Source organism: Macaca mulatta, chromosome 16 (genome assembly GCF_049350105.2).
Source record: "Macaca mulatta isolate MMU2019108-1 chromosome 16, T2T-MMU8v2.0, whole genome shotgun sequence".
Taxonomy (NCBI): Eukaryota; Metazoa; Chordata; class Mammalia; order Primates; family Cercopithecidae; genus Macaca; species Macaca mulatta.
The window spans coordinates 20194075-20218594 of record NC_133421.1 but is presented as its reverse complement, the minus strand read 5'-3'; the positions used below and the strand labels follow the sequence as shown (position 1 = coordinate 20218594).

At 46.2% G+C, this 24520-nt stretch overlaps 1 protein-coding gene and 1 pseudogene across 16 annotated transcripts in view; both read right to left on the bottom strand.

The window, feature by feature from the left end:
* PRPSAP2 (phosphoribosyl pyrophosphate synthetase associated protein 2) overlaps positions 1-24520 on the bottom strand; it is a 78542-nt gene that overhangs the window by 15062 nt on the left and 38960 nt on the right. For all 16 annotated transcript variants that reach the window (XM_077970493.1, XM_077970500.1, XM_077970494.1 and 13 more), the window contains one exon: positions 5063-5211. In XM_077970493.1, the coding sequence (XP_077826619.1) occupies positions 5063-5211 (149 nt within the window). The remainder of the gene's footprint in view (positions 1-5062; positions 5212-24520) is intronic.
* Positions 7265-8027, bottom strand: LOC106993917 (ran-specific GTPase-activating protein pseudogene; annotated as a pseudogene).

Here is a 24520-nt window from a genome sequence, read left to right as displayed (position 1 = left end):
TTAGGTAGTCTGTTACAGCAACACAAAATAGACTAAGACAGGCTCAGAAGAAGAGAACAGTTGTAAAGAAAGCCTCAGTCTTCTTGGAAATGATCTAAGTGGTCATGATCATAATGCTAGTAGAAAAACAGACAGTAGGCTGGTCATGGTGGCTCACACCTGTAATTTCAGCACTTTGGGAGGCTGAGGTGGAAGGATCCCTTGAGCCCAAGAGTTCAAAACTGACCTGGGCAACATGGCAAAACCCCATCTCTACACAAAACACAAAAATTAGCCAGACATGGTGGCACACGCCTGCAGTCCCAGCTACTTGGGAGACTGAGGTGGGAGGATCGATTGAGCCCAGGAGGTCAAGGCTGTTGCTGTGAGCCATGATCACACCACTGCACTCCAGCCTGGGCAAAAGAGTAAAACACTGTCTCAAAAAAAAAGAAAAAAAAGGTCGGGTGTGGTGCCTCATGTCTGTAATCCCAGCCCTTTGGGAAGTCGAGGCAGGCAGACCACTTGAGGTCAGGAGTTTTGAGACCAACCTGGCCAACACGGTGAAATGTCATCTCTGTTGAAAATACAAAAATGAGCCAGGCATGGTGGTGTGTGCCTGTAGTCCCACCTATTCAGGAGGCCGAGGCACAAGAATTGTTTGAACCCAGGAGCCGGAGGTTGCAGTAAGCCGAGATTGCACCACTGCACTCCAGCCTGGGTGACAGAGTGAGACTTCATCTCAAAAAAAAAAGGGCAGTGAAATAGAATCTTTGGCAAAAGAGTGGGTGCATGGCTGCTTTTGACTGCTTATACTAAAATCCAAGAAGATGAATTAAAGATGAGATTTATTATCAAAGGGAAAGTAGAACTTAAATATTTGGAAAATATATTTCCAAATATTCCAGCCTGGCCATCTTGTAAAGAATGTAAAAGAGGCCGGGTGCAGTGGCTCACGCCTGTAATCCTAGCACTTTGGGAGGCCGAGATGGGTGGATCACGAGGTCAGGAGATCGAGACCATCCTGGCTAACACGGTGAAACCCTGTTTCTACTAAAAATACAAAAAAATTAGCCGGGCATGGTGGCGGGCGCCTGTAGTCCCAGCTACTCGGGAGGGTGAGGCAGGAGAATGGCGTGAACCTGGGAGGCGGAGCTGAGATCGTGCCACTGCACTCCAGCCTGGGTGAAAGAGCGAGACACCATCTCAAAAAAAAAAAAAAAAAAAAAGAATGTAAAAGCAAGCCTGGATGCAATGGCTCAGGCCTGTAATTCCAACAGTTTGGGAGGCCAAGGAGGGAGGATTGCTTGAGCTCAAGAGTATGTGACCAGTCTAGGCAACAAAGCAAGACTCCATCTCTACAAAAAAAATAAAAATAAAATAAAATAAATTTGCCAGACCTGGTAGCACACACCTATAGTCCCAGCTACTTGGGAGGCTGAGGTGGCAGAATGGCTTGGGCCCCGGAAGTCGAGGCTTCAGTGAGCTCTGATCCACCACTGCACTCTAGCTTGGAAGACAGATCAAGATCTGTCTTTGAGATGTTGTCTCACTCTGTCGCCAGGCTGGAGTATGGTGGCACAATCTCGGATCTCGGCGCACTGCAACCTCCGACTCCCTGGTTCGAGCGATTCTCCTGCCTCAGCCTCCCGAGTAGTTGGGATTTATGGCATGCACCACCATGCCAATTTTTATGTTTTTAGTAGAGATGGGGTTTCACCATGTTGGCCAGGCTGGTCTTGATCTCCTGACCTCGTGATCCGCCTGCCTTGGCCTCCCAATGTGCTGGGATTACACCACGCCCAGCCACCAAGCAAACATTTGATAAGGAGATTAGTATGGATAGAAAGAAGCCAGATGGCCAGGAGTAGCGGCTCACACCTTAAGTACTTTGGGAAGCTGAGGCGGGTGGATCACTTGAGCTCAGGAGTTAAAGACCAGCCTGGGCAACACGGTAAAACTTTGTCTACAAAAAACACAAAAATTAACCAAGTGTGGTGGCAAGTGCCTGTAGTTCCAGCTACTCATGAGGCTGAAGTGGGAGGACTGCTTGAGCCCAGGAGGTGAGGCTGCAATGAGCCATGATCACACCACTGCACTCCAGCCTGGGTGACGGGGTGAGAACTTGTCTCAAAAAATAAATAAATAAATAAATAAATAAATAAAAGAACCCAATGCTATTCATCAAGACAGTAAAGCAATGACTCCAAAGGCATTTCTGAGATCTTTGTGGCTGCCCATCTCATCATAAGCCCAGAATGCCAGGGTCTTGGGGGCAGAACAATTTCAAGGTTCCACTTCCCACATTCCAGAGTGCTCCTTACCCACTCCAGCTGTAGCTCAAGCAGGCCCAACTATGGCTCGGGCCACCCCTCTAGAAGGCACAGGCAACAAACCACAGTGGTGTCCGTGCAGTGCCATCTCCACAGTGCACAGAGTGAACGAGCTGTGGGGGCACACTTACCTCTACCCAGACTTCAAAGGATGCCCCAAAGAATGCCAGGGTCCAAGCAGAGAACTGTCACGGGCAGGGCCACCAGAGAGCCCTCACTAGGGCAAAGCCCAGTGGAGTCGTGGGGGCAGGGCCACCCCAAGACCCAAGACTGGTAGAACCACTAGCATGCAACTCCAGCCTGAGAGATGCAGGCATGAGACTCCAATGACCGAGCGCTGCTGCATGGGCTGCTCCCAGCAAAGCTGTGGGAGTGGGGCCATCCAGCGCTTTGCAGGACCAACCCCTGCCCTAGTTTTTGTGGAAGGCGGGGCTTTGAGTCAAAAATTATTCTTTTTTTTTTTTTTTTTTTTTTTTTTTGAGACGGAGTCTCGCTCTGTCGCCCAGGCTGGAGTGCAGTGGCGCAATCTCGGCTCACCGCAAGCTCTGCCTCCCGGGTTCACGCCATTCTCCTGCCTCAGCCTCCCGAGTAGCTGGGACTACAGGCGCCCGCCACTGCGCCCGGCTAATTTTTTCTATTTTTAGTAGAGACGGGGTTTCACCATGGTCTCGATCTGCTGACCTTGTGATCCGCCCGCCTCGGCCTTCCAAAGTGCTGGGATTACAGGTGTGAGCCACCGCGCCCGGCCCAAAAATTATTCTTAAGCCTTAAGATTTAATGTTGTTTGTCTGGTTGGGTTTTTCTGTCACTCCTTTCTTCCTACTTCTCCCTTCTGGTCTTGAACTCCTGGCTTCAAGCAACCCACCCACCTTGGCCACCCAAAACACTGGGACTACAAGTGTGAACCACCATACCGGGCCTCACTTCTCCTTTCTGGAATGGGAATGTCTATCCAATGTCTGTCCCACCATTGCACTTTGGAAGCATACAACCTGTTTGATTTCACAGGCTCACAGCCCGAGAGAAATGTGCCTCAGAGTGAATCCCAGAGCCGAAGTCTTAGCCATATTTGATTTAGATGATATTTAGATGGGACTCTGGACCTCAGACTTTTGAGGTGATGCTAAAACTAAGTTAAGACTTACCCGGAGTTAACATTTTGGGGGCTATTAGGATAGAATGAATGTATTTTGCATGTAAGGTGAACATGAATTTTGAGGGGCGGGGGCAAAATGCTATGGTCGGAATTTTTGTGTCCCTCCAAATTCATGTTGGAATCCACTGTGGTGGTATTAAGAGGTAGGGCTTTGGCCGGGCGCGGTGGCTCAAGCCTGTAATCCCAGCACTTTGGGAGGCTGAGACGGGCGGATCACGAGGTCAGGAGATCGAGACCATCCTGGCTAACACGGTGAAACCCCGTCTCTACTAAAAAAAAATACAAAAAAACTAGCCGGGCGAGGTGGCGGGCGCCTGTAGTCCCAGCTACTCGGGAGGCTGAGGCAGGAGAATGGTGTGAACCCAGGAGGCGGAGCTTGCGGTGAGCCGAGATCGCGCCACTGCACTCCAGCCTGGGTGACAGAGCGAGACTCCGTCTCAAAAAAAAAAAAAAAAAAAAAAGAGGTAGAGCTTTTAGGAGGTGACTAGTTTGTTAGGACTCTGCTCTACAAAGGGTGTCAGTGCCCTTGTCGGAGAGGCTTGAGGGAGTCTTCCACCTTTCTCCACCATATGAGGATGCAGCAAGAAGGTACCATCTGCGAGGAACAGGCCCTCAATGGACACCAAATCTGCTGGCGCCTTTATCTTTTTTTTTTGAGATGGAGTTTCGCTCCTGTTGCCCAGGCCGGAGTGCAATGGCGTGATTTCGGCTCACCGCAACCTCCATCTCCCGGGTTCAAGCGATTCTCCTGCCTCAGCCTCCTGAGAAGCTGGGATTACAGGCATGTGCCACCACGCTCGGCTAATTTTGTATTTTTAGTAGAGATGGGGTTTCTCCATGTTGATCAGGCTGGCCTCGACCTCCTGACCTCAGGTGATCCACCTGCCTCGGCCTCCCAAAGTGCTGGAATTACAGGCGTGAGCCGCCGTGCCCAGCCCATCACAAGGTCAGTGCTGGCGCCTTTGTCTTGACCTTCACAGCCTCTAGAACTGTGAGCAATAAATTTCTGTTGTTTATATTACCCAGTCTAAGGTATTTTGTCATAGCAGCCTGAACTAAGACAAATAGGTATACAATCTTGCATTCTGCCTTGTTCATATATATTCCATAGATTTTTCTCTTGTTTCCAGATAGTCTTGATTATTTCAAAGGGCTGCATAATTAGCTGTACTGACACAATAGAATTTACCAAGCCCTACCCTCTGGCAAACCATTTAAACCTTTCTGATATTTTGCATTAAAAACAACATCACAGTCAATAACTTTGTACATAAAAAAGCTTCTTGCTTTTATGTTCAACTACACTCTAGGATATACTGCTGAATGAATGAATGGACTTCCCTGAAGCATCGTAACTGTCTCGATAGTCCAAACATTTTCACAGGTCTTGCAAAGAAGGATGGACTGCTTCTAAAGGGCCCTGCAATTTACAAGGTAATCAGAAGTGCATTCGCTACTATCCGGCCAAGAAAGGTGTTAATCAGTCTTTGACAACTTAAAAAAAAATGAAGAATGAGGGAAAAAACCACACACACAACAGTTTAGTCAGCCTTAAAATCAGAGGAAAGTGGGAAAGAGGCAGCAGCACACTTACTGGGGATCTCCAGGCTGGGGTGGATGGCAGCCACACTTCTGACCATGGGTGGGGAATGCCGTCCATCCACCAAGTCCGACTCGGCATCCTGCGCCTCTCCATGAATCACTGCAATTCCCAGGCGCAGGCGCTCAGCAAAAGACTGTGCCCTGAGGGAAAACACCAGACACAAACTCAAAACTCATGCAGCCCTGGGTTCTGCTAATGCTTAGGGGACAAAACATTAAGAGAACATAAGTAGAATGTTGTCTCCCAAAGGAATAAAGAAAAGAGAGAATAAAACAGCCTCACACTAGGACCCAGGACTAACTGTAGAGACCCCACACGCCAAACACTTCCCTTGGCGGCAGCACCAAAGAAGGGCAGCGGCCTGGCCTGGTCTAACAGACCAGGCTTAACAAGCCACCGGCCGGGAGAGCCTGACTGAGTGAAGGAAACTGCGCTCAGCTCTGTCTCACCTGAAGCTGCTAATTCTACCTGCCTCTGCCTAACTACCAGTGAGAACCAACTACATGGGCAAAGGGCATAAAATGCTCACCAAAGTATTAAGCACAAATTTCTTAATAGTTTTAGGGGGGTGAAATTGAGATACAAGAAACTGTGCGTATCTAAAGTATATAATTTCATGAGCTCTGAAGGCTATATGTGCCCATATAAGCATCAGCACAATCAAGACAAGGAACGTTATCACCACAAGCATCTCCTTATGCTCCTTAGTGATTTTTCCTTCCGGCCCCAGGCAACGGCTGATCTGCTTTCTGTCACCATAGTTTCACCTATCTAGAATTTCATGTAAATGAAATCATAAAGTTGCTTTTGTCTTTTTTTTTTTTTTTTTTTTTTAAAGATGGAGTATTGCTCTTTTGCCCAGACTGGAGTGCAGTAGCGGGATTTCTCAGCTCACTGCAACCTCTGCCTCCCGGGTTCAAGTGATTCTCTGGCCTCAGCTTCTCAAATAGCTGGAACTACAGTCATGCACCACCACATCTGGCTAATTTTTGTATTTTTAGTAGAGATGGGGTTTTACCATGTTGGCCAGACTGGTCTCGAACTCCTGACCTCAAGTGATCCTCCCACCTCGACCTCCCCAAGTGCTGGGATTAAAGGTATGAGCTACCTGGCCATTTTGTCTTATTTTACGCAGCATGTTTTGGAGATTCATCCATGGAATAACATCAATAGTTCATTCTCTTTCATTGCTGAGTAATATTCTACTGTGTGAATAGATCACAGTGTATCCATTTATGTATTGCTGAGTTTTCTGGTTGTTTCTAGTTTTTGGTTGTCACAAAGCTGCTGTGAACATTCATACACAGATACTCTGTATGGGCACATGTTTTCTTTCTTTCTTTCTTTCTTTTTTTGAGACAGAGTCTAACTCTGTTGCCCAGGCTGGAGTGCAGTGGCGTGAACCTCCACCTCCCAGGTTCAAGCGATTCTCCTGCCTCAGCCTCCCAAGTAGCTGGGATTACAGTCATGTGCCACCACGCCTGGCTAATTTTCATATTTTTGGTAGAGATGGGGTTTTGTCATGTTGGCCAAGCTGGTCTTCAACTCCTGACCTCAGGTGATCTGCCCACCTCGGCCTCCCAAAGTGTTGGAATTACGCTCCCAGCCACATGCTTTCTTATCTCCTGATAAATTCCTAAGAGTGGAATGGCTGGATCATATAGTAGGTGTATATTTAATTCTTTATAAAAAGGCCACACAGGCTGGGTGCGGTGGCTCACAAGGTCAGGAGATTGAGACCATCCTGGCTAACACAGTGAAACCCCGTCTCCACTAAAAAAATACAAAAAAAATTAGCCAGGCGTGGTGGTGGGCACCTGCAATTCCAGCTACTCAGGAGGCTGAGGCAGGAGAATGGCGTGAACCCAGGAGGCAGAGCTTGCAGTGAGTGGAGATAGTGCCACTGCACTCCAGCCTGGGTGACAGAGCAAGACTCCATCTCAAAAAAAAAAAAAAGGCCACACTGTTTTCCAAAGTGGTTATACCATATTACAGGCCCATGAGCAGAGCATCAGAGATCCAGTCCCTCCACATCTTCAACAACACTTGGTACAGTAGTACGGTAATTTGTGTCTTGTTTTCTCCTAACCAGTCTGGATAAAGGTTTATCAATTTTATTGATTGTCTCAAAGAGTCAGTTTTTTAGCTTTTTTCTGGTTTTTGTTTTCTATTTCATTGATTCATGCTTTAATCTTTTTCTTTTTTGACTGTTGAATTCAGTTCTTTATATAACATCCCTTGTAAAAATGAAACAGAATAAAAACACACCGAAAGGAGGGGCAGGGTAAAATCTGAAAAGGAAAGGAAAGGGAAGAAAAGGAAATAAAATAAGATGATTTATTGCTTCTCCGTCAGTATCCTCCTTGGTCTCCTCCTCCACTGAAAGAGCTTTTAGCTCTTCTGCCACTTTTTCGGCATGATCATTTTTGCCTGATCCTTTCTTTTCTCTCTGATCTTTTTCTTGTATTCTTCAAACTTTGTTTTGAATTTCTGTGCATTCTCAACATTCAGGAAGCGGATGGCCAGCAGCTCTGGCTTGGGGCACTTGTTGGCGAAGCTGGTGTGGGTGTTCCAGACCCAGGCATGGTCACTACCCACATTGAGCTTCAGCTCCATCATCAGCGTGAAGTAGCGGTTAGCACAGATCTTCACGGTCTTGTCCCTCTGCATGAGGAGGCGGATGGTCCCTTTCTCCTTGTGCTTCAGGAGCTTGATGTCGCCGATGCCTCACTCCTTCCATTTTGGGAGATCCTTCTCTGAGGCAAATCAGAACAGTTTCATTCACATTTTTAAAAGTTCTTCTTCATCTTCCCCCAGCATTTTTTTTTTTTTTTTTTTTGAGATGGAGTCTCGCTCTGTCGACCAGGCTGGAGTGCAGTGGCCGGATCTCAGCTCACTGCAAGCTTCGCCTCCTGGGTTTACGCCATTCTCCTGCCTCAGCCTCCTGAGTAGCTGGGACTACAGACGCCCGCCACCTCGCCCGGCTAGTTTTTTTTTTTTAGTAGAGACGGGGTTTCACCGTGTTAGCCAGGATGGTCTCAATCTCCTGACCTCATGATCCGCCTGTCTCGGCCTCCCAAAGTGCTGGGATTACAGGCTTCAGCCACCGCGCCTGGCCCCCCCAGCATTTTAATTTCTTGCTCAGGGAGAGAAACTATTGGCTCAAACTGAGGGTCATGGTTGGACTCATCTGCATTCTCAGTGGAAGTATCATGGTCCTCATGAGCGTCCTTGGCGCGATGCAAAAGCAGCAGCTCGGCAGAGTGGGTTATCGCTGGCTTCAAGGCCTCCCATCCACTGGCTCTGTGGCCTCTTGCAGGAGCTTCTTCCCTCTGCAGCTGGCTTTTTTTGTTTTGTTTTGTTTTGTTTTTGAGATGCAGTCTTGCTCTGTCGCCCAGGCTGGAGAGCAGTGGCGTGATCTTGGCTAGTGCGGTGGCGTGATCTTGGCTCGCTGCAGCCTCCGCCTCCGGATCAAGTGATTTCTCCTGTCTCAGCCTCCCGTGTGTGCCACCATGCCCGGCTAATTTTGTATTTTTAGTAGAGATGGGGTTTCATCTCATGTTGGCCAAGCTGGTCTCGAATTCCTGACCTCAGGTAATCCGCCGGCCTTGGTCTCCCAAAGTGCTGGGATTACAGGCGTAAGCCACTGTGCTGTGTCTTCATTTTCATTTGGTTCTAAATACTTTGTAATTTCACTTTTGACTTCTTCTTTGACCTATGGGTTATCTAAAAGTATGTTATTTAGTTACTAAATATTCAGGACATTTCCAAAGATACTTCTGTTACTAGAATTATTCTTAATTCCAGTGTGGTCAGAGAATATATTTTGTATGGCTTGCATAATTTTAAATTTGGGGCTTATTTTATGGCTCACAAGAATATGATCTTTGTAAGTGTTTACACTAAAAAAGAACATACATTCTGCTCTCCCTGAATGGTGTGCTATGACTGTCAGTCAGATCCAGCAAGTTGACAGGGTTGTTCAAGTCTCCCGCATCCTTAATGATTTTCAGTCTTCTTATTCTATCAATTACTAAGAGAAGAATAATGGAATCACTGACTATCATTATGGATATATCTATTTCTCCTTGCAGTTATCAGTTTTTGCTTCATATGCTTTGAAGTGCTGTCATTTAGTTTATAAATGTTTAGAACTGTTTTGTCCTCTTGAAGAACTGACCCCTTTATCATAAGGAAAAGACCTTCAACTGTGGCAAAATTATTTTCTCTGATTTGTCTGATATTAATACAGCCACTCCAGATTTTTTTTTTTTTAAAGAACTAATGTTATCACAGTATATTATTTTTCCATCTTTTTACTTTTAACCTATTCCCTCCTCCTTGCCACCTTATACTTTATCTCATTAGGTCCCTGGCCACAGAGCATCCCTCACTGGACCTGATTCCTGGGGGCCATGCTGAGTCTTACTCTTTCTTCCATCCTCAACACCTAACGCATGGTAAATGTTCAAGTGTTTAAGAATCCAACAAGTTCTCACAGTCTTGGCTTACCAGCACCAAAAATTCAAAGCAAGTTCTTATCTAACTGCTCACAAGAATTACTAAAAACAAACAAAAATCAGGGGTTATACTGAATCCCACTAGTACTATCTATACTAGATACAGCCAAGGCATTTACATGACATGTGAAGAGCAGGGCACTAGAAAATACTAAATACTATTAGTATGTAGACTCTTATGAGCTGTTAGAAATTTCACATCAACCAGGTTTCCTGTATGCACTACACAACTAAGGAAAGCTTTGCTACAGTGTTAGCAATTATTTCAAAAAATTTAAATTTGGCTGGGCACGGCAGCTCACGCCTGTAATCCCAGCACTTTGGGAGGCTGAGGCGGGCAGATCACTTAGGACAAAGAGTTCAAGACCAGCCTGGCCAATATGGTGAAACCCCATCTCTACTGAAAAACGAATGAACAAACAAAAAATTCATGCTTAAATCATTCTATTTTTCAAGATACTTTTTGAAGCTGGGTGATGGCTCACACCTGTAATCCCAGCACTTCGAGATAAAGGCAGGAGAATGGCTTGAGCCCAGGGGTTTGAGACCAGCCTGGGCAACACAGGGAGACCTCGACTCTATAAAAATAAAAAAAAATTAACTGGCCTGGGCACAGTGACTCACGTCTGTAATCCCAGCACTTTGGGAGGCCGAGGTGGACGGATCGCAAGGTCAAGAGAGCGAGACCATCTTGGCCGACATGGTCAAACTCCATCTCTTACTAAAAATAAAAAAATTAGCTGGGTGTGGTGACACGTACCTATAGTCCCAGCTACTCAGGAGGCTGAGGCAGGAGAATCGCTTGAACCCGGGAGGCAGAGGTTGCAGTAGGCAGATACTGGATTGCACCACCACACTCCAGCCTGGGGGACAGAGCAAGGCTCCGTCTCCAAAAAAAAAAAAAAAAATCAGCTGGGTATGGTAGTGCATGCCTGTGGTTGGGCGCTGAGGTGGGAGAAACGCTTGGGCCCAGAAGGTCAAGGCTGCAGTGAGCTATAATTGCACCACTGCACTCCTGCCTGGGCAACAGAGAAAGACCCTGTCTCAACTAAACAAACAATCTCAGACACACATAAGTAAACATTTATTGGTCTGGTCCTATCTATAAGGAATTTAATTTATATTTCCAAGGAAAAGATGATAAACCTTCATGGGAGCAGGACTGTTCAGGTCAACAACAGCAAAGTCAGCAAAATATATTTATCTATGTGTGTGTGTGTAAGACAGAATATTTGTCCTTAGGGAAAAGAGGGAGCATCATAAACAGGGAATATTTTAATAACATTTGATAAATATCCCAAGATTTAAGATTTAGTATTCACATAACTTTGAATTCGTCCTTACAAAAAAAATCAAAATCATTTTTAAAAAATTATCAAGAGAGTGGCCAGGAGCAGTGGCTCACGCCTGTAATCCCAGCACTTTGGGAGGCCGAGGCCTGACCTCACCTGAGGTCGGGAGTTCGGGGCCAGCCTGACCAACATGGAGAAACCCCGTCTCTACTAAAAACACAAAAAAATTAGCCGGGCGTGGTGGCACATGCCTGTAATCCCAGCTACTCGGGAGGCTGAGGAGGGAGAATCACTTGAACCCAAGAGGCGGAGGTTGCGGTGAGCTGAGATTGTGCCATCAGCAGCCTGGGCAACAAGAGCAAAACTCCGTCTCAAAAAAAAAAAAAAAAAATTCTCAAGAGAAAAAAATTTCAGACAGAACAATGGGGCAGAGTCTTCAAAAGAGTTGGCATCACATAGATTATTAGTTCCTCCCTGAAATTCAAGATTGGCTTTGCAGACAAAATTGGTGCCAAATAACTGACCTGTTAGTTATCCTCTAAGGAAGTCTTTTCCATCTGGGATCTGTGGAGGTTTGCCAATTCTTAGAATAATATTTCAATTCTACCAACCTCTGCAAAACACAATGCCCTTAAGATAACTAAAATCATGGCCGGGTATGGTGGCTCACACTTGTAATCCCAGCACCCTGGGAGGCCAAGGCGGGTGGATCACCTGAGGTCAGGAGTTTGAGACCAGCCTGGTCAACATGGTGAAACCCTGTCTCTACTAAAAATACAAAAAAATTAGCCAGGCATGGTGGCAGGCGCCTGTAATCTCAGCTAATCGGGAGGCTAAGGCAGGAGAATTGCTAGAACCCGGGAGGTAAAGGTTGCAGTGAGCTGAGATCGTGCCATTGCACTCCAGCCCAGGCGACAACAGCAAGACTCTCTCAAAAAAAATAAATAAGTAAAATAAAAAATAAACAAAATCATTACCTGCACAGCAATGGGAGTTTCTGGATACTCCATAAAACTTAATCAGATACTTTGCATTCCCCTCTGATTCCAAAATGAATCAGGATGGTTTCTTTTTTTTTTTTTTTTTTTTTTTGAGACGGAGTCTTGCTCTGTCACCCAGGCTGGAGTGCAGTGGCCGGATCTTAGCTCACTGCAAGCTCCTCCTCTCGGGTTCACGCCATTCTCCTGCCTCAGCCTCCCGAGTAGCTGGGACTACAGGCACCCGCCACTTCGCCCGGCTAGTTTTTTGTATTTTTTAGTAGAGACGGGGTTTCACCGTATTAGCCAGGATGGTCTCGATCTCCTGACCTCATGATCCGCCCGTCTCGGCCTCCCGAAGTGCTGGGATTACAGGCTTGAGCCACCGCGCCCGGCCAGGATGGTTTCTGATGTGTCATTTTGTTTCATGCACTGACAGTCACAGAGGAATTCTAAAGCAACTTGATCCTGATTGTACGATAATGAGTTAATTTACATCGTGGGTGAGAAAGAACAAGACACAGGGCCTCAGCTATTCTTTTGTTTCCTATTCACTCAGTTATTCTGAGAAAACAATTTCAAACAACTTATTCAAGCAAGTTCTGTTCCTTACAAAAGCATCACTTTCTCAGATGATCCCTTCTAGTCAAAACAACTGCTCATTGTCAAATAACACCAAAACAATAGCTCTGCACTTAGACAGACCTCTTCATCAATAACTTCAGGATTCTAAAGCCACTAGCCACTAAACGTGGTGGCTCATGCCTATAATCCCAACACTCTGTTTGGGAGGTCGAGGCGGGCAGATCACTTGAGGTCAGGAGTTCGAGACGAGCCTTACCAATATGGTGAAACCCCATCTCTACCAAAACTACAAAAATTAGCTGGGCATGGTGGCGCACGTCTGTAATCCCAGCTATTTAGGAGGCTGAGGTAGGAGAATCGCTTGAATCCAGGAGGCGGAGGTTGTAGTGAGCTGAGATCGCACCACTGCACTCCAGCCTGAGAGACAGAGGGAGACCCTGTCTCAAAAAATAAATAAATAAACCACCACCATTCTACATAATGGTACTTAATTTACAAAGTCCTTCAGTAAGTTCTTTGATGCTTATTAACCCTGTAAGGTAAGCCAAGCAGGTGTTTTCCCCAGGAAACTGAGGCTTGGAGAGATACCCTTGATCAAGGTTCTCACAAAGACTGGCTAAGGCACAAGTGGAAGCTCATGTCTTGGACTGCTAATTTAATACCTTCCTGACTGATAAAAGTCAGCCCCAGTCTGACTTATAAATTGATTACAGCTATTTTCTAAAGTTAGCTGCCAAATGAAAAACTTGGAGGGGGGAACTAGAAATAATCAGATCAAAATTCGCATGTGGCTGAGCCAGAAACTGCCATCTTCTGCTCGAAGTCTGGGTGAATGTGTTTATCAGGACATCAGAATACAAGAAAATCACCATCACATAGCTATGGGATACGAGACAGCCAGAACTGACTTTACTGTGTCGATGCCATGTCGACAGAGCTCTTGCTCACAATACCTTTTTACTTTTTATTTTTTATTTATTTTTTGTTGTTGTTGTTTTGATATGGGGTCTGGCTGTCACCCAGGCTGGAGTGCAGAGGTGTGATCTCACCTCACTGCAACCTCCACCTACCAGGCTCTAGTGATCCTCCCACCTCAGCCTCCTGAGTAGCTGGGACTACAGGCACATGCCACCACACCCAGCTAATTTTTGTAATTTTGGTAGAGACGGGGTTTCACCATGTTGCCCAGACTGTTCCTAAACTCCTGGGCTCAAATGATCTTCCAACCTCAGCTTCCCAAAGTGCTGGGATTACAGGCGTGAGCCACCAAGCCTGGCCCACTCACAATACCTTAAACTCACAGACTAAAATCCTAAGCCTTGACTGTGTTATTTTACTACCTGTTCCATACAAAAACTGAGCCTTTTGTAGCACTCATCTCCATACTAAAACATTCATTCATTCATTCATTCATTTATTTGACGGAGTTTTGCTCCTGTTGCCCAGGTTGGAGTGCAATGGCACACGATCTGGGCTTCACCGCAACCTCCACCTCCCAGGTTCAAGCGATTCTCCTGACCTCAGGAGATCCACCCACCTCGGCCTCCCAAAGTGCTGGGATTACAGGCGTGAGCCACCGCGCCCGGCCTCTAAAACATTCATTTAATGTAGTATGATCTATGTGGATTCGATTACTGAAACTGGGAAAAAAAGAGACTGGCTCTTTTGTTGCAATCTACCCAACTGACCCACCAGTCAAAGAGCACATGAGGGCAGTCTGCAAGTGCCATGGGAACACAGTCATGCCTGCACTGGTTACCACCACATCCACAATGGCTGGCACAGCATCACTCAAATATGTACTCAGTAAAGATTGAGTGGAGAGGGGCAAGTCAATTTTTTTTTTTTTTTTTGGGACGGAGTTTTGCTCTTGTCACCCAGGCTGGAGTACAATGGCGCCATCTTGACTGACTGCAACCTCTGCCTCCCAGGTTCAAGCAATTCTCCTGCCTCAGCCTCCCAAGTAGCTGGGATTACAGGCGTGCGCCACCATGCCTGGCTAATTTTGTATTTTTAGTAGAGACAGGGCTTCACTATGTTGGTCAGGCTGGTCTTAAACTCCCGACTTCAGGTGATCCACCCGCCTCGGCCTCCCAAAGTGCTGGGATTATAGGCGTGACACGGCACCTGGCCCAGTTTCCATCATATTTGGCCAACACTCAAGTCCCCTAATCACTTTTACAGAAAACATTCTTGGAAGTAAATAGTTGCACAACCACCTTCAAGGAAACATTTGGCGGAACTACCTTGGAAAAGTTCCTTCATCTCTGTGGGTCTGTTTCCTCATCTGTGAGAGATTATAACTGCTGATTTCCAAGGCTGCAAAGATCAAATAACATAGCATAGATAAAAAACATCTGATGCTACACATGCACTCCTACAGGGCATCCTCCTAGGCCTCACCAGCCCCAGCACAATAGGTTCTCAATAAACAACTGAACAGATGAATGACAAACATCACTGACAAAAGCCGAAGAAACCGAGCAAAAGGCTACCACATCCATCCCCATGTGAACACATGGGTGACAGAAGTAAACTGAGGACTCTAGAGGTTACTAAAAGTCCACCTAGATGGGAAAGTCAACAGAAAATTCATCATATTCTTCTGGTATTCAGTGGGAAAGAAAAAACAAATGTATCAAGGCCAGACGCCGTGACTCATGCCTGTAATCCCAGAACTTCAAGAGGCCAAGGCAGAAGGATTACTTGTACCCTAGAGTTAGAGACCAGACCTGGCAACATAGGGAGATCCCATTGCTACAAAAATAAAGAAAAAAACAGCTGGGCATGGTGGCACATGCCTGCAGTCCTGGCTACTCAGGAGGCTAAGGTAGGAGGATCTCTTGAGCCCAGGAGATGGAGGTTACAGTGAGCCGTGGTTGTACCACTGCACTCTAGCCTGGATGACAGAGCAAGACCCTATCTCAAGGAAAAAAAAGTATCAAAACATATCGTTGTCACTTCCACTTCCACTAGGGTGGATTATTATACTCCTTCTACTACCCACAACTAAAACCCCTGGATGTTACATACAAACAAAAATGAGAAGACTCTGGCCAGGCACGGTGGCTCACACCTGCAATCCTAGCACTTCGGGAGGCTGAGATGGGTGGATCATGAGGTCAGGAGATAGAGACCATCCTGGCTAACATGGTGAAACCGTCTCTACTAAAAATGCAAAAAATCAGCCAGGCATGGTGGCGGATGCCTGTAGTCCCAGCTACTCAGGAGGCTGAGGCAGAAGAATGGCGTGAACCCAGAAGGCGGAGTTTGCAGTGAGCCAAGATCACACCACTGCACTCCAGCCTGGGCGACAGAGCGAGATTCCGTCTCAAAAAAAAAATAATAATAAATGAGAAGACTCTAAAAGGTAGAGAGAAGGCAGACTAGCAAGGGACCTCAGGACCTGAGGAACATCATGGTGGTGGCTTCCTTGGGCATTCTTTTTGCCTTATTATTCCAGATTTGTAGCTGGAGAAGCAGCGACCCAAAAATGCCAGTGGGCAAAGACAAAAAAAGCTCCAACAAACGTCAGTTCTCCCTAGTCAAAGGACTAAGAAAAGGGCAACCTAGTGAGTGAGAAAATATTTAGACAATAACTGCCTTACTCCAGCCACACAGGCAGGAAAGCCGCAGCCCATGTTTCCGCCACATTTTCGCTGCATGAGTAAAGGCTGAGTGGTGAGCCTGTACTTCCTGGCTTGCCAGGCTATAATGAGGCACCCCAAACCTGATGGGGTGCTTTCACAGAAGGCCAAATAGGGAGCTGGGACTTTCACCCTCACTCAGCAGTAAGAAGCAACTGCCAGAGTCAGTGGAGAGTGAAATCTGGACTTCTACCCCCAACCCAGCAGTAAAGAAGCGCCCCTCCCCTCTCCATTGCAGTGGTATCAGAGGCAGCCTGGTGGAGTCAGGAATTTCACTATCACCCAATGAGAATGATGCTATTTTTCCTTGGCGTCAGTGGAGGAAATGGAGGGAGCACTTCCACCCATGGGTAACAAGGACCACCTTACGTGGTACACACAGGCCCTGTGGAGAATCTAGACTTCTACCCTTACCTAGCAGAAACGAGCCCCAGCACCACCACTTTCCCTGCCAGAGTCCTGAGAAGCCAGCAAAATCAGAAGACCTAAATGATACCCAGAATCTCACACACGATATCCAAAAGTCCAGATTCCAATCAGAAACCACTTGCCACACTAAAGACCAGTGAAATCTCAATACGAATGAAAAAAGACAATTAACAGATGCGAACACCAAGTGACAGACATGCTGAAACTGTGTAACAAAGATTTTAGAGCAGCCATCAGAAAAGTGCTACCAGCAGCAATTAAGAGCATGTGTGGAATAAAAAACAAGAAGTCTAAATAAAGAAAGTATTGACAAAAAAATAGAAGGTATAAAAAAAGACCCAAGGCCAGGCATAGTGTCTCATGACTAATCCCAGCACATTGGGAGGCCGAGGCAGGCAGATCACTTGAGGCCAGGAGTTTGAAACCAGCCTGGCCAACATGGCAAAATCCCGTCTCTACTAAAAATACAAAATTAGCAGCCAGGTGCGGTGACTCGCGCCTGTAATCTCAGCACTTTGGGAGGCTGAGGCAGGAGAATCACTTGAACCCAGGAGGCAGAGGTTGCAGTGAGCTGAGCTCATGCCACTGAATTCCAGCCTGGAGGACAGAGCGATACTCCATCTCAAAAAAAAAGAAATTAGCCTGGCATGGTGGCAGACGCCTGTAATCCCAGCTCCTCAGGAGGCTGAGACATAAGGATCACTTGAACCCAGGGAGTGGAGGTTGTAGTGAGCCGTGATAACACTACTACACTCCAGCCTGGGCAAAAGAGCCAGACTCTGTCTCAAAAAAAAGAACCAAAAACTAATTTTAGAACTTAAAAAATACAATAACCGAATTAAAAAGCTCAGTTGGGCTGGGGGCAGTGGCTCACACCTGTAATTCCAACACTTTAGAGAAGCTGAGGTAGGCAGATCACTTGAGCTCAGGAGTTCAAGACCAGCCTGGGCAACTTGGTAAAACTCCCGTCTCTACCAAAAATACAAAAAAGAAATTCGCCAGACATGGTGGCATGCGCCTGTAGTCCCAGCTACTCAGGAGGCTGATGTGGGAGGATTTCTTGAGCCTGGGAGGCAGAGGTTGAAGTGAGCTGTGATCACACCACTACACTCCAGCCTGGGCAAGAGACCCTGTCTCAAAAAAAAAAAAATAAATAACTCAGTTGGATATACTCAATAGCAGAATGGAAGTTACAGTGAAAATAGTAATGGAGGCCAAGGAAACGATCAGTGAACTGGAAGGTAGACGACAGAAATTAGCCAGTTTGGACAACAGAGACAAGAATGACTGAGGCAGGGCATGGTGGCATGTGCCTGCAGTCTCAGCTACTCTGGAGGCTAAGGTGTGAGAATCACTTGAGCCCAGGGGTTCAAGACCAGCCTGAGTAACATAGTGAGACCCTCTAAAAAATAAAAATATAAAAGACTAGAAAATAAAAAAAAAAACAGAATCCCATGGACCTGTAATAAAAGATCAGCTGGGCACAATGGCTCACACCTGTAATCTCAGAACTTTGGGAGGCCAAGGTGGGTGGATCACCTGAGGTCGGAAGTTCAAGACCAGCCTGACCAACATGGTGAAACCTCATCTCTACTAAATATACAAAATTAGCTGGGCGTGGTGGTGCATGCCTATAATCCCAGCTACTTGGGAGGCTGAGGCAGGAGAATCACTTGAACCTGGGAGGCAGAGGTTACGGTGAGCCGAGATCACGCCATTGCACTCCAGCCTGGGCAACAACAGTGAAACTCCATCTCAAAAAAAAAGATCTGCCGGGCGCGGTGGCTCAAGCCTGTAATCCCAGCACTTTGGGAGGCCGAGACGGGTGGATCACGAGGTCAGGAGATCGAGACCATCCTGGTGAACACAGTGAAACCCCGTCTCTACTAAAACTACAAAAAACTAGCCGGGCGAGGTGGCGGGCGCCTGTAGTCCCAGCTACTCGGGAGGCTGAGGCAGGAAAATGGCGTGAACCCGGGAGGCGGAGCTTGCAGTGAGCTGAGATCCGGCCACTGCACTCCAGCCTGGGCGACAGAGCGAGACAGACTCCGTCTCAAAAAAAAAAAAAAAAAAAAAAAGATCTGACATTTATGTCATAAAGTCCCAGAAAAAGAGAACGACAGTAGGACTAAAAAAGTACTCAAAAAGACAATGGCTAAAAACTTCCCAAATTGGTCAGAGACATAAACCCACAGCTTCAAGAAGTCCAGCAAACACCAAATAGGATAAACCCAAAGCAATCTCAAGACATATCATGATTAAACTTTTGAAAACTAAAGACAAAAAATCTTGAAAAACAATTCAGATGACAACCAACTTCTCATTAGAACATAGTGACCAGAAGAAAGTGACACACAAACTTTTCAGGTGCTGAGAGAAAAGAACTGTTACTCCAGAATCCTATACCTAGCAATAATATCCTTCAAGAACGAAAAAGAACTCTAGACATTCTCAAATGAAGGAAAACCAGCAAACTGTATTACCAACAGAACTATATGGAAAAGAGGCAAAAGGAGGTACTCTAAACAGAAAGGAAACAATAAACGAAACTTTGGAATATCAGGAAGGAAGAAGGAACCAAAAATACTTGTAAATATAATAAGCTTTCCTTCATTTCTTGACTTTTCTAAATTATGTTTGATGTTTAAAACCAAAACTTCTGGCTGGGCGCGGTGGCTCATGCCTGTAATCCCAGCACTTTGGGAGGCCGAGGTGGGCAGATCGTGAGATCAAGAGATGGAGACCATCCTGGTCAACACAGTGAAACCCCATCTCTACTAAAAATACAAAAATTAGCTGGGCGTGGTGGCACTCACCTGTAGTCCCAGCTACTCAGGAGGCTGAGGCAGGAGAATTACTTGAACCTGGGAGGTGGAGGTTACCGTGAGCTAAAGGCGAAAATTCTAACAGCCTGATACTGCTATAAATGTATGTATAGGAAATATTTAAGACAAATATATTAAAAACAGGGAGAATAAAGAGACAGAGAGAGAGAGGTATGGCTTCTATATTTCACTCAAACTGATAAAATGACATCAGTATATTGTAATATGTTTTGTATATGTAATAAAATACTTAGAACAACCATTAAAACAGCTATATAAGGAGATATTCAAAACACTATAGAGGGCCGGACGTGGTGGCTCACGCCTGTAATCCCAGCATTTTGGGAGGCTGAGGCAGGCAGATCACCTGAGGTTAGGAGTTCCAGACCAGCCTGGCCAACACGGTGAAAACTCCATCTCTACTAAGAATACAAAAATTAGCTGGGTGTGATGATGGGAGCCTGTGATCCCAGCTACTCAGGAGGCTGAGACAGAAGAATCGCTTGAACCTGGGAAGTGGAGGTTGCAGTGAGCCAAGATGGCATTATTGCACTCCAGCCTGGGTGACAAGTATAAAAATCTGTCTCAAAAACAAAAACAAAAACAAACAAAAAAACACTATAGAGAAGCACCACTCTAGAATGGCAGAATAAGGACCCTAAAAAATCTGCTCCTCCATGAAAGAAACAAAAACTCTAAAAAAATTTGCAAAAAATAACTTCTACATAACTATGGAAGTGAACCAATGGCTTGCAACAATCTGAGGAGTGTTTAAGAAAAACAGCTGAATCTTGTTAAAGAGCAAACTTTGGGCTGGGCATGCTGGTTCATGACTATTATCCCAACACTTTGGGAGGCTAAGATGGGCAGATCACTTGAGGCCAGGAGTTGGAGACCAGCCTGGGCAATATAGTGAAACCCCATCTCCACAAAAAACACAAAAATTAGCCAGGCATGGTGCTGCATGCCTGTGGTCTCAGCTACCTGGGAGGCTGAGGTGGGAGGATCACCTGAGCCCAGGAAGTCGAGGCTGCAGTAAACCATAATCATGCCACTGCACTCCAGTCTGGGCATCAGAGTGAGACCCTGTTGCAAAAAAAAAAAAAAAAAAAGAAACTTTGTGTGTTTTAACTTGCCTATTCCCATGCCTCTCTCTCCAGTTGTGTGAAAGACAAAAATTGGAAACCTCATAAATATGGTGGCCATGAGAAACCAGAAGACTAGCAACCACTGGTGGGAAAAGAACAGGTTTGGAGTTTCTCAAGAAACCCATTCTCAGATAACCGTCACTATTATGCCTATCTGGCAGCTCGCTGAGACTCAGGGCTGGAGAATATGACCAGACTTAGAGCTCACTCTGTGTGAACAGTCGTATCTCCAGAGTAGATGAACAATCAACAGCAACTGTTCAACACTGCAGTGGCCTGAAGTGACAATGCCAGTTGAGTAAAACAAGGGGCTAGACAAAAAAAAAAAAAAAGGAAAATCTAGGGAATGAGATGGCCATATGGGCCTTGAAAAGCTTATTCCTGCATGTAAAAAACATGCGCTTACCCAGAAAGGACCTGAAAAGCCCCTAACCTTGAACCTTGGCTGACCTCAAGGCACTGTGCAACCAGAAAGTAAAGGCTAAGGCAGAGTTGTAAGCTTCTGGGAGAATTCAAGACATGCACAAACACACACACAGACCTTGAAGAAAGTGAGAGATTTATTGCTTCAAGGCATTTCAGGAAATCTCTGTCCAGTCATTAGCTGGCCAGTAAGCTAACCAACCAGAGACTTCAGTGGCTGAATGCTACAAAGAATACAGTCTTTACAGAACTGGCACAGGATAGCCAGTAAACAAATGTATCACAGAAACAACAGCAACAAAAAACACTGAGAATTGGTGGAGGTAGAATCTGATGCTCAGATTTTTCACATTACATAATTTAAAATGTTGTTTTTAACTAAAATGTACAAGGCATGCAGACAAAAAGGAAAATATGGGCCAGGCATGGTGGCTCACACTTTTAATTCTAGAACTTTGGGAGGCCAAGGCAGGAGAATTGCTTGAGGCCAGGAGTTTTGAGACCAGTCCAGAAACACAGCAAGATCTTGTTTCTGTTTTCTTTTTTAAAGTAAGAAGTTTTGGGCCGGGCGCAGTGGCTCACGCCTGTAATCCCAGCACTTTGGGAGGCCGAGGCGGGCGGATCACGAGGTCAGGAGATCGAGACCACCCTGGCCAACACTGTGAAACCCCATCTCTACTAAAAATACAAAAACTTAGCCAGGTGTGGTGGCGGGCGCCTGTAGTCCCAGCTACTCGGGAAGCTGAGGCAGGAGAATGGCGTGAACCTGGGAGACGGAGCTTGCAGTGAGCCGAGATCGCGCCACTGCACTCCAGCCTGGGCGACAGAGCGAGACTCCGTCTCAAAAAAAAAAAAAAAAAAAAAAAGAAAGAAGTTTTGGCCAGGCACGGCGGCTCACACCTGTAATCCCAGCACTTTGGGAGGCCAAGATGGGTGGATCACCTGAGGTCAGGAGTTTGAGACTGGCCCAGCCAACATGATGAAACCCTGTCTCTACTAAATATACAAAAATTAGCTGGGTGTGGTGGCACACTCCTGTAATCCCAGCTACTCAGGAGGTTGAGGCAGGAGAATCGCTGGAACCCGGAAGGCAGAGGTCACAGTGAGCTGAGATCACGCCACTGCACTCCAGCCTGGGCAACAGAGAAAGACTCTGTCATAAAATAAAAATAAAAATTAAATTAAAATAATAAAGTAAGAAGTTTTTTAAAAATTAAAAGAAAAGAAAAACATGGCCCATACACAGGAAAAAAGCAGTCAACAGAAACAATCTCTGAAAAAGCCCAATGTCAGAATAACGAGACAGAATAAATTAGCTATCATAAATATGCTCACAGCACTAAAGAAAACAATGTCTAAAAAATTAAGCGATACCCGGCCGGGCGCGGTGGCTCAAGCCTGTAATCCCAGCACTTTGGGAGGCCAAGGCGGGCAGATCACGAGGTCAGGAGATCGAGACTATCCTGGCTAACACGGTGAAACCCCATCTCTACTAAAAAATACAAAAAAACTAGCCGGGCGAGGTGGCGGGCGCCTGTAGTCCCAGCTACTCGGGAGGCTGAGGCAGGAGAATGGCGTGAACCCGGGAGGCGGAGCTTGCAGTGAGCTGAGATTGCACCACTGCACTCCAGCCTGGGCAACAGAGCAAGACTCCGTCTCAAAAAAAAAAAAAAAAAATTAAGCGATACCCAAAGAAATGAAATATTTATTTAGGCATAAATATAACAAAATATGGGCCGGAAGAGATGGCTCATGCCTGCAATCCCAACACTGGGAGGCTGAGCCTAGGTGTTAGAGACCAGCCTAGGCAACACAGTCAGACCCCTGTCTGTACCAAAAAATAAATGTATTTTTTAATTAGCCAGGCATAGTGATGCGCACCTATAGTCCTAGCTACTTAGGAGGCTGAAATGAAAGGACTGCCATTAGCCCAAAAATTCAAGGCTGTAGTGAGCTGTGATGGCACCAGTGCACTCCAGCCTGGGTAAACACAGCAAGACTTTGTCTCTTTAAAAAAAAAAAAAAAAAAGGCCGGGCGCGGTGGCTCAAGCCTGTAATCCCAGCACTTTGGGAGGCCGAGGCGGGTGGATCATGAGGTCAGGAGTTCAAGACTGGCCTGGCTAAGATGGTGAAACCCCGTCTCTACTAAAACTACAAAAATTAGCTGGGCATGGCGGCGGGTACCTGTAATCCCAGCTACTCGGGAGGCTGAGGCACAGAACTGCTTGAACCCAGGAGGCGGAGGTTGCAGTAAGATGAGATTGTGCCACTGCACTCCAGTCTGGGCAACAGAGCGAGACTCCATCTCCAAAAAAAAAAAAAAAAAAAAAAGATTATTGAAAAGCTATAGAGGGCCGGGTGCAGTGGCTCACGCCTATAATCCCAACACTTTGGGAAGCTGAGGCAGGTGGATCACCTGAGGTCAGGAGTTCGATACCAGCCTGACCAACATGGAGAAACCCCATCTCTACTAAAAATACAAAATTAGATAGGCGTGGTGGCTCATGCCTGTAATCCCAGCTAGTCAGAAGGCTGAGGCAGGAGAATCACTTGAACTCAGGAGGTAGAGGTTGTGGGGTGAGCCGAAGTCGTGCCACTGTAACCCAACCTGGGCAACAGGAACGAAACTCCGTCTCAAAAGAAAAAAAAGCTATAGAGGGCCGAGCGTGGTGGCTCACACCTATAATCCCAGCACTTTGGGAGACCAAGGTGGGTGGATCACCTGAGGTCAGAAGATCAGGTTGGTCACCAGCCTGATCAACATAGCAAAACACCATCTCTACTAATTAGCCAGGTGAAGTGGTGCACGTCTGTAATCCCAGCTACTTGGGAGGCTGAGGCAGTAGAGTAGCTGGAACCTGGGAGGCAAAGGTTGCAGTGAGCTGAGATTGTGCAGCCTGAGAAACAAGAGTGAAACTCCGTCTCAAAAAAAATAAAAAAGCTATGGTGGCTGGGTGCGGTGGCTCACGCCTGTAATCCCAATACTTTGGGAGGATCACTTGAGGTCAAGATCACTTGAGGTCAGGAGTTGGAGACCAGCCTGGCCAACATGGCGAAACCCCGTCTCTACTAAAAACACAAAAATTAGCCAGGCACAGTGGTGCACACCTGTAAGCCCAGCTACTCGGGAGGCTGAGGCACAAGAATGGCTTGAACCCAGGAGGTGGAGGTTGCAGTGAGCTGAGATCAAGCAACTGTACTCCAGCCTAGGTAACAGAGACTCAGTCTTAAAAAAAAAAAAAAAAGCTATAGTAATCAAGACAGTGTGGGATTGGTGAAAGAACAGACAAATATATAAATGGAACAAAACAGAAAGCTCAGAAATAGACCTACATAAATATTGTCAACTGATCTTTGATGAAAGAGCAAAGGCAATATAATGGAGAAAAGGTAGTCTTTCAACAAATGGTGCTGGAATAACTGCATCTCCACATGCTCAGAATGAAGCTGGATGCCCATCTTACTCCATATACACATATTAACTCAAAATGATCAAAGACCAGCCAGGCACAGTGGCTCATGCCTGTAATCTCAGCGTTTTGGGAGGCCAAGGCGGGTGGATCACTTGAAGTCAGGAGTTTGAGACTAGCCTGACGAACATGG